At 37.3% G+C, this 8,409-nt stretch overlaps 2 protein-coding genes across 2 annotated transcripts; both read right to left on the bottom strand.

The window, feature by feature from the left end:
• Window positions 1–60: 60 nt before the first annotated feature.
• On the bottom strand, window positions 61–1,248 carry LOC103454523 (FAS1 domain-containing protein SELMODRAFT_448915-like). Its single transcript, XM_017337475.3, has one exon. The coding sequence runs from the start codon at window positions 1,150–1,152 to the stop codon at window positions 316–318; it is 837 nt and encodes a 278-aa protein (XP_017192964.2). The 5' UTR covers window positions 1,153–1,248; the 3' UTR covers window positions 61–315.
• Window positions 1,249–2,361: 1,113 nt separating this feature from the next.
• Window positions 2,362–6,557, bottom strand: LOC103454475 (gamma-soluble NSF attachment protein). The gene is made up of 10 exons (XM_070822698.1): window positions 6,528–6,557; window positions 5,779–5,942; window positions 5,310–5,377; window positions 5,144–5,228; window positions 4,878–5,036; window positions 4,652–4,789; window positions 4,222–4,300; window positions 3,693–3,772; window positions 3,240–3,369; window positions 2,362–2,726 (listed from the first exon to the last, which is right to left on the bottom strand). The coding sequence occupies exons 2-10, from the start codon at window positions 5,823–5,825 to the stop codon at window positions 2,622–2,624; spliced, it is 891 nt and encodes a 296-aa protein (XP_070678799.1). The 5' UTR covers window positions 5,826–5,942; window positions 6,528–6,557; the 3' UTR covers window positions 2,362–2,621.
• Window positions 6,558–8,409: the final 1,852 nt, after the last annotated feature.

Raw genomic sequence — 8,409 nt, 5'->3', positions numbered from 1 at the left:
ATACACTCGTAAAATTGCACTTTTAATTTAATTGAAAGAGGAAGAAATTCAGACACTGGCAGAGAAACAGGAACAATATCATCATTGACTAGTAAATTGCATTCATGAGCAAGAATACAGAGTAAGAACCCCATTTACATGAAAGATCAGAACTACAACAAAATTGCCAAATCTTGCAACAAGGAATTGAGATTGATGATCATCAAACACTAAAATTCACACAATTAACAATCTGGGATTTGCCAGAAAAACCCTAAAATCCAATTCTTGATCAAGAATTCACGATCGTCATCATCGCTATCATCAAGAATTCAACTACCTGTGAATCCTGAACCCCAAAACCACACAAGCAACCAAGAACCACCCCACCGGAAACTCGACACAGCTGCACGGCGGCGCCGCATCAGACTTCCACCCAGCGCCGATGGCTTCCCCGGTTGGCAGAAACAGCCCCTGCGGCGATGACGGCGGAGGATTATGCCGCTGCTGCCCCTGCTGGGAATTGGGCTTGGGCAAGAGGTTGAGCCCGTCGCCGTAAACGGAGTACTGAAGAATAGTTCCGACACCGTGGACCGCCATCGTGGCGGTGACGTAGAGGTCGGGCTGAGTGATCGGAGCGTCGTCGAGGGTGAAATTGGAGGGGGAGGTGTTGGTGATGAGGATGGACTTGCCGGGGAGCAGAGTAGGGAGGCGGGATCCGGGCTTGAAGAGCTGGAGGTCGGCAAAGCTGAGGCGCTGCGGGACGACGTGGTAGGGGAACATGAAGGGGTCGGTGGTGGGGAGGCTGTTCAAAGCGTTGTCTTGCGGGATGAAGAGGGTGGCGCTCAAAGGGAGGGCTAGTGGGTTTGCGCCGGTGATGATGTTGACCCAGTTCCCGAAGTCGCCAGCTCCGATTAGGGCGTCGATTATGTTGTTGAGTTGTTGGGGCGTCGCGCTTGGGGATGGCCGTGAATGCGGAGGAGGCGGTGGCGGAGATAATGGCGGTGGGGATGGTGGTGTTAATGATGGTGATGGTGATGGAGATGGAGATGGGGTTTGTGGCGGTGGCGGTGGCGGTGAGGGAGAGGCAGTGACGGTGGCGATTGGGTTGATGGCTGAGAACAGAGTGGTGAGAAAGAAGATTAGAAGAAATGAGTGGTGGTTCGGCGCCATTGGAGAAGCAGAGAAAAGCTTGAGGAAAAAAGAAAGATGAGAGCTTTCTTGATTTTTCTGGTTTAGATATCGGTTGGTCAGCACTCAACTGAATATGAAGACTAACGAACTTTGGCGCCAAATTCCCGCCCTTGCAGAAGGAAGAAGCGCAATGTGAGTAATTAAAGGACAATTCTAAGGGTATTTTTGGGTATTTACGTTAATTGGGTCGGGTCTTTTGAGCAATATAACCCAAGCCCATTAATTAGATTGGGTTCAATCCCCTAAACTTTCTTCATCATCTTGCCAATATGATAAATATTGTTGTCCACGCACAGCTTTTTATTTCATACACCCTTTTTTATTTGCATTCATTAGATTGACTGAATTAAAAAAGATCAAATGCTAGAAATTAACAAGAAGTGTGTGGATAGTACACCCCTAAAGATTTCTTTTTTATTTCTTGAGTTATTTTCTTATGTAGTGAATTGTAATTTGTAGATATTAGGGTTTTGATGCCTAGGGTTTAGGGTTTTGATTAATTTCTGATAAATTGGGGTTTGGTACATATTGATCCATACAAAATCATAGTGTTATTGTGTTTCATTGAGTTTTTTAATGCTAAAGATCGAAACTTTTGCTTCTATTTTTTGTGCATTGGTTTGAAATTTTGAAAAGATTGTGCATTTTTTTATTCATCAAGAACCCTAGAAAACCAAAATGTTTGCCAGCAACCCCAAACTAAAATCTCAAAATTCCCCAGATCAGATTCTTCTTGAAATTAACCTGGTGTTCTTCATCTGATACTTTTTTTCTTATCCCAATAAATCGTTCCCCGTTTTATCATAATTTTAACTATGTTTCAGAAGAGATTCATCTGTGCAACCGGGATATACCCCGGGTATCTACAACCCTCATCATGTGCATTCTTCATGTGAGCATGTATACAAGGGAATATATAATATATCCACGGTTGTATGTGAAAAACTCTTCCTCGATGTGCATTCAATCTCTGGATCAGTTGGAAGCTCTTCTAGGATTCCATTTCTCTTCTCATCATCCAAAAGATTTTCGAACGGGAAATGCAAAGATAAAAAACTGACCATAAGTATTCAGAAGGAGAAAACAAGGGGCAGATGGTTACGGTAATCTACCTGCCCCTTGCACCCCAGTTCGAATCTCACTCCTATATAAAGTAGTTTCGAACATTGTCTACAGAGAAAACACACATTTGAAATCCAGGATTCATCATCCAATGCCAATGTCTGCGGATTGCAGTGTCAAATATCAATACCCAAATTACTAAAAACATGAAACAGCCCAAAAACTTACAAGTTCGGTTTTTTACATGTTTACAAAACAGGCTCTCTTTCATTCAACTAAATGCAAAGATATCGCAGTGTAACTGTAAATGCCAAACGGTTTTCGTTTTATATTTAATGTACTAGGATGAAGACATCATCAAATATAGGACAATCTCTGTTTTGAGGTTATGTAAGGTCATCTTCATCCAGCGGTTCTTCTTGATCCTCAGAAGCATGGGTCGTCAGCGCGCTCACATCACCCGTCGGCAGTTTCCTGGCGAGCCTGATGATCTGCAGCCATTTCAGTTTAGTCAAATATAAGCCAAAAACATGTATATTTGCAGTTTATTATTCATGCAAGGCAGAATAAAACCCAAGATAATTATTGTACAGTCCAATATTTCATTGTTAATCGAGCATCGATGGAATAAACCAGGTGGTACTTGCAGCTTCTTATCAACATTTATAAATTTCTTCACAAATGTCAACAAAAAACTTTAAGATTTATGCAATGTTTTGGTAAGCACTAAGCAGACGAGTCAGTTTTAACAACTCTTCACAAGAGCAAAGAAACCGGGTGGAGTTGTCTCTATAAGTTCTTGAATATGTTATCAATCTAAATCCATGAGACAAAGCTCAATTCAATAGTTGCAGTTGCATTCAGAAAAGCAAACCATGATTAGTTATCCAAGCGTCACCCCACAGAGAAGGCATTTAACTGACCACAACCCCATTAGTTATGAATCATATTTGGATTAATACAAATTCAAATATCCAAAGGAGGCAAACAAACGTATATATTACCATGTGATCAAGATGATTAACCGTGCCTGACTGAGCAAGTTTTTTTATTTCTTCAACATTACCGTCTGTGTAAGCTGAGAGGAGTTTACCAGCAAAACGGCATTGATCACTTCTCATAAAAGCGTCAACCCTACACAGCCAAAAGCAGTAAACCAATATCTCATGAGATACATGTTCTGAATTTGGACTTATAAAAAAGTTGCCCTCGTGTCCTTAAGATTTAAGGAGAAAAAACAAAGTCTCAAGAGGATCAAAAGCTGCTTTACCAGGGCCTCCTTATACTCGGTAAGTTAATTTTAATAATTCATAAACATATTGAACCTGGATATTTCGTACTCATAGTTACTAACATGTTTAACTACTTGTTACCATTCTAATATTCACAATAACAAGTAAAACTTGGACTTCTATATATTGCGGAAACCAGAAGTTTCCCTGGGAACTTTTACTTACTGGGAGCAGTCATTGTAGCATTGTTCTGCTTGCTTGATGTCATGAAGATAAAGGTAAATAATTATGGCACCAAGATATGCCTGATTAGACAAAGAATGTAAAAGTTAATTTTTTTTTTTAATTAAAAAAATAATAAAACAGAAAGCAATTAAAAACAGTGACTAATGCGGAAAGGGAGAAAGGATAACGATATGTTAATGTTCATATGCAGGGGCTATATAATAACTTTGCACACAGAAAAGAAACAAGCACAGGTTATAATCATTGCATGAGTATCAGACAAACAAAGAAGAATGAGTAATTGTCTGAGTTATAAATGTAGTGGTACATGAAACTAAAAGTGCAGAAAATATTACTTTTCAGTGTAATAGTCAGGATACATGTAAGAAGGCCTCAAGGAATTCTCGAATTATGGATACAAGAAGACTATGTAACATAGTTATACAGAAACTACACGAGGGCCATGTGGGATAGGTAATACAAATGCAACAAAAACAATATATAAAGTGCCAGAAAAATCCTTTCGAACCTTGCACTGGCTATGGGTAGCATTGCACTTATCAGCAGATACACCAAATCTCAACATTAAAGCAGCGGCATCTGTATACCTGTAAACAGTGGAAACACTAAATTCAAGATCTCAAGAACATGATCAAACACATACAAAAAAGCTGCATACAGATTACACTGATTTCCTGAAAAAGAAAACCCTCAATTTTAGAACTTTTGCAACCTCAAAGCACTACCCTTTTCTAAGAATTTAAAACCTGAAAACTCAAGTTTACCAAGGCCTTAACTTTAATTGCGCGATAAGGTATAACATATAACATTTAAATGCCTTGATTATTAATACATCCAGAAAAATGATAACGACCAAAGTTTACTTCATCCTCCAAATCAACTAAAATGATAAATTACAATAATTCAAAAGACAAATGGTATGTTATTTGAGAACTTACTTCTCACTTTTTATGTAAACACTAGTTGCATCACGATATAGATCAAAGGCCATTTGCTCCTTGCCATCTTCTTCAAGAATAGCACAAGCATCAGTGTAAAGTTGAATAGCTTCATCAGGCATAGAATCTTCCAGAGCACTGTAATAAGGTTTATCATTTCACATGAGCCTCCAAAGGCATTATGATTCATAGCTGCAAAAAGCAAGAGAGTGAAGCATATCCTTACCGGGCCCCTTTCGCAAGAGCATCTGAGGCCGGCTGTGGTCTCCCACACTCAGCGTACAATTCAGACGCCCTTTTATAGAAGTCAGCAACTTCATTCCATTTTCCTAACTCCTTCGCTAGAGCAGCAGCAGACTCCATATGCTTTGCAGCATCCCAGGGTCTGATTTGGTTGTAAAGGATATAGCAAGAGAGAAACTATAGAGATCACAAACAAAGTCAAAAGACACTGAAAGAACGGACCAGAAAAGTAGAAGATAACAAGGATACGAGGAGATCAATTCTTGTCCTTTCGAAGCTTTTTCCAACGCTTCCTTTGCTTTCTCGTAATCCTTGGCAATCCTAAAACCATTTGCTACAACAAAAACAGTTTAAGTATAAATCCCTATCAACCATTGTAACGAATGCTTACAATTGCACATAACATACTACATACCAGCTTGTTCGTACAAAAGAGTAGCGCTTTTCCAATCCGCACTCCACCTTGTAAGACTGAGTCTTGTTCTACAATCGAAAATTAAAGGCGTTCAGTAATTCAGAAGACGGGGAAACTAGCATGCTTGAACAATCGAAGTTACTATACAAACAATAAAAAGACAGAGCTTGCCCTCTTTTGCTCTTCCCCCATCAACAAACAAACTAAAGCTCAAACGAAATCAAAATGTCGGTTGTCCACTGTAAATTACTGAAAAATTAGCAGATTACTGAAAGATTCCAAATTTATGCAACTTCATCCAATTTCCAACTGACCCAGAAAATCAGAATTATATTACTACCCATAACTAATCGAAATCACAATAACAAACAGACAACTTTGGCTCGTTCAATTGAATCAAAATGCACAAACCAAACGCAAAATTATGCATACTTATGATTAAATTACTAGATATTGAAGAAGCACTTACAGTTTATCGGCTTTGGCGAGCAACTTGTTTGGATCGGAACCCGCCATGGTTGATGGTTGAACTCTGAGTGTAAAGCTTTTTTCTTCCTCTTTTTTTTTTTTTTTTGTTGGATTTTTCCTCTAGTTTTACAGCGTAGTTTGATTGCCTTTTTAGGCTGTATTTTGCTGGGGATTTTTGGAAAAGTAACCATATTTTAGACCCCATATAGAATTATAGCCTCTATTTTAGTTTTTTGATAATTATAACCAAAATTTGATGTAAAAGTACTAATATATCCTTAATGTCAAAAAAAATCCCCATTACTCTTAACCATGAAAAAACAACAATTAATTGAGATCTTGAAGCATAAAAGATGTAGCCTCTTGAATACTACCCGGTGCCCCTTACTCTCGAACCCCTCCATTTCCTACAATCTTTTTTAATCTATATATATATATGTATGTATGTATGTATGTATGTATGTATGTATATAGATATAGAGTAGATATAGATATTCACATATTGTTGTTAAATTAAGGGTATATTATGAAAAATTGGCAAAGGGTGCTCATCTGGTTTAAGGTGAGAAACCAAAAGGTTGCAAGAGAGTTTAAAGGAGTTTTTGTTGTGAGAAACCCTAATATTAAGGGTACATTAGTACTTTTACATCAAATTTTGGTTAGAATTATCATAAAACTAAAATAGTGGCTATAATTATATATAGGGTATAAAATATGGTTACTTTTCCAAATTTCCCATTTTGCTGTTACCCGGTTTTCATGAGTTCCTTGCAACTGCCTACCTGGCTCCACTTATCTTCATCTCTATATATAATCTTAATTTCAATGGAGGAGGGTCTTCTCTCAAGATGGGGATTCTTCTGACCACGAAATACAGGCCGTTCAAATTTAATCTAACAGCTCCAAATAGGGTGTCTTCTAAAAGTTATAATAATTGCAATCGTTGAATTAATTTGAACGGTCGGATTTCGTGGTCAGGAGGATCTCATCCTGAGCTCAGGAGATGATCCTCTTCCAATTTCAATGAATTCGGATCCTCACCAGATTCTTTTAGTGAAGATTCCAAGATCATGAATTATATCCGTTCATCATACATTGTGTAGTCATAAATCATTTTAAATATTTTTATTTAAAATTAAATACAAACAGCACCTGACAAAAACGAACCACACAATGTATGATAAATTGACATGATTTACAGATCCCTAAGATCCTCACCAAATAGATCCAGAGAGGATCCTGTTGGAATTTCAATGTACAGATGGAGAGAATAAATGATGAATGATTGGTAAATAAGGGAAGGTAAATTTGGTGAAACATTGATAAAGCTAACTTTTAAAAAATAAAAATAAAAGAAAATTTAACTAAATTAGTGCAAAATAGTAAAATAATTTTCAAATAAAAATTCAAAAGAACAACTTCACCCCATGTAAAGAAGTTAGCCACCTCTTTTCTGAATTTATTACTAGCATATGTCTACACATCTATTTTATTTTTAAATCAGAAGGAGAGGGGAAAGATGTTTTGATCTTTATTTTTATTTTTTTAATTAGAGGTATGTTATGACTATATGTGGGTGAGACTTAAAAAAAATGTAAAATTTGGTTTGTGCAAAATTACATTACTCTCATATTCTATTTTGTGGTAGAAGTTTAAATTGTCTTTTCACCCTTAACAAATAGAATTTTATTAATATGTAATTTAGATCAATAATATTGTAAACTAAGTTTTTTTTTATAAACAATTAAAAATCTAATAAAATTAAATAAAATTTAAAAGAGTCAATTATTGTCACATCCCGGCCCAGGGCGGACCACTTCCCGGGCGCGCTCCACCACCGTAACACTAGAGCGTATTATTTCACCATCTTAGTCGTACAGACTACTATAGGTAGTTCCGACTTATGTGCAGTGTAGTGCCGTACAGGTCACAGTTTGTGACTCCGGCAGGGCCGTACAGGTCACAGTTGGTGACTCCGGCTGTATGGAATATTGAGCTATAGAATCAGCCGTACAGGACCATTGTAGGGTCTCCGGTTGATTTATTATTTCACCTGATTTATATTGATGCATTCATATTATATTTTGGCAATGGCATGGTATGGCATATTCTTTATGAAAAGCGTTGAAGGATTGTGATTGATGATATATATATATATATATATATATATATGTTTATATACTATTATGTTATTTTCTGGGAAAGTATACAGGTTTTACAGCGAGGGGTTAGATATGTTGTTAAATGAAATGTTTTGGAAACTTTGTTTTACTGACCCACTCAACTTTGTTTTGCGCCCCTCCAGGTTCTAGTAGCAAAGTTCCTTATCGACGAGGATTCGTGGCATGTCCCTGTTAAGGTGGCGGCCAGCACAGCTCAATTCGGAGTCCTAGTGGACATTCCGGATCTGGGTGTGTCAATTATCACGCGCAAGTGGCAAGAGGCTTGTTTTTATTGATACTAGCAATTTTCACATAAGATGCGTTTCTTGAGCATTTGAAATTTAGTAATTTGATATAAATACTCTTAATGGTTAAATTGTTATTTATCAAGAGAAATACTAAGGAGACTATTTCAAAAGTGAAAATTTTCGGACTCTTTGTCACCTTATGTTTTTAGCACAATTTTCGTA

This window comes from Malus domestica, chromosome 05 (genome assembly GCF_042453785.1).
Source record: "Malus domestica chromosome 05, GDT2T_hap1".
Classification (NCBI taxonomy): Eukaryota; Viridiplantae; Streptophyta; class Magnoliopsida; order Rosales; family Rosaceae; genus Malus; species Malus domestica.
The sequence above is the reverse complement of the archived record's forward strand: the minus strand, read 5'-3'. Positions and strand labels throughout refer to the sequence as shown.

Bases quoted from the DNA above. Each gene is read 5' to 3' on its own strand.
- LOC103454523 (XM_017337475.3), bottom strand. From the start codon at position 1,152: ATGGCGCCGAACCACCACTCATTTCTTCTAATCTTCTTTCTCACCACT.
- LOC103454475 (XM_070822698.1), bottom strand. From the start codon at position 5,825: ATGGCGGGTTCCGATCCAAACAAGTTGCTCGCCAAAGCCGATAAACT. The intron at 3,773-4,221 runs GTTCGAAAGGAT...TTGTCTAATCAG, and splicing joins CTACCCATAGCCAGTGCAAG to GCATATCTTGGTGCCATAAT. The intron at 3,370-3,692 runs GTAAGTAAAAGT...TTGGCTGTGTAG, and splicing joins TGCTACAATGACTGCTCCCA to GGTTGACGCTTTTATGAGAA.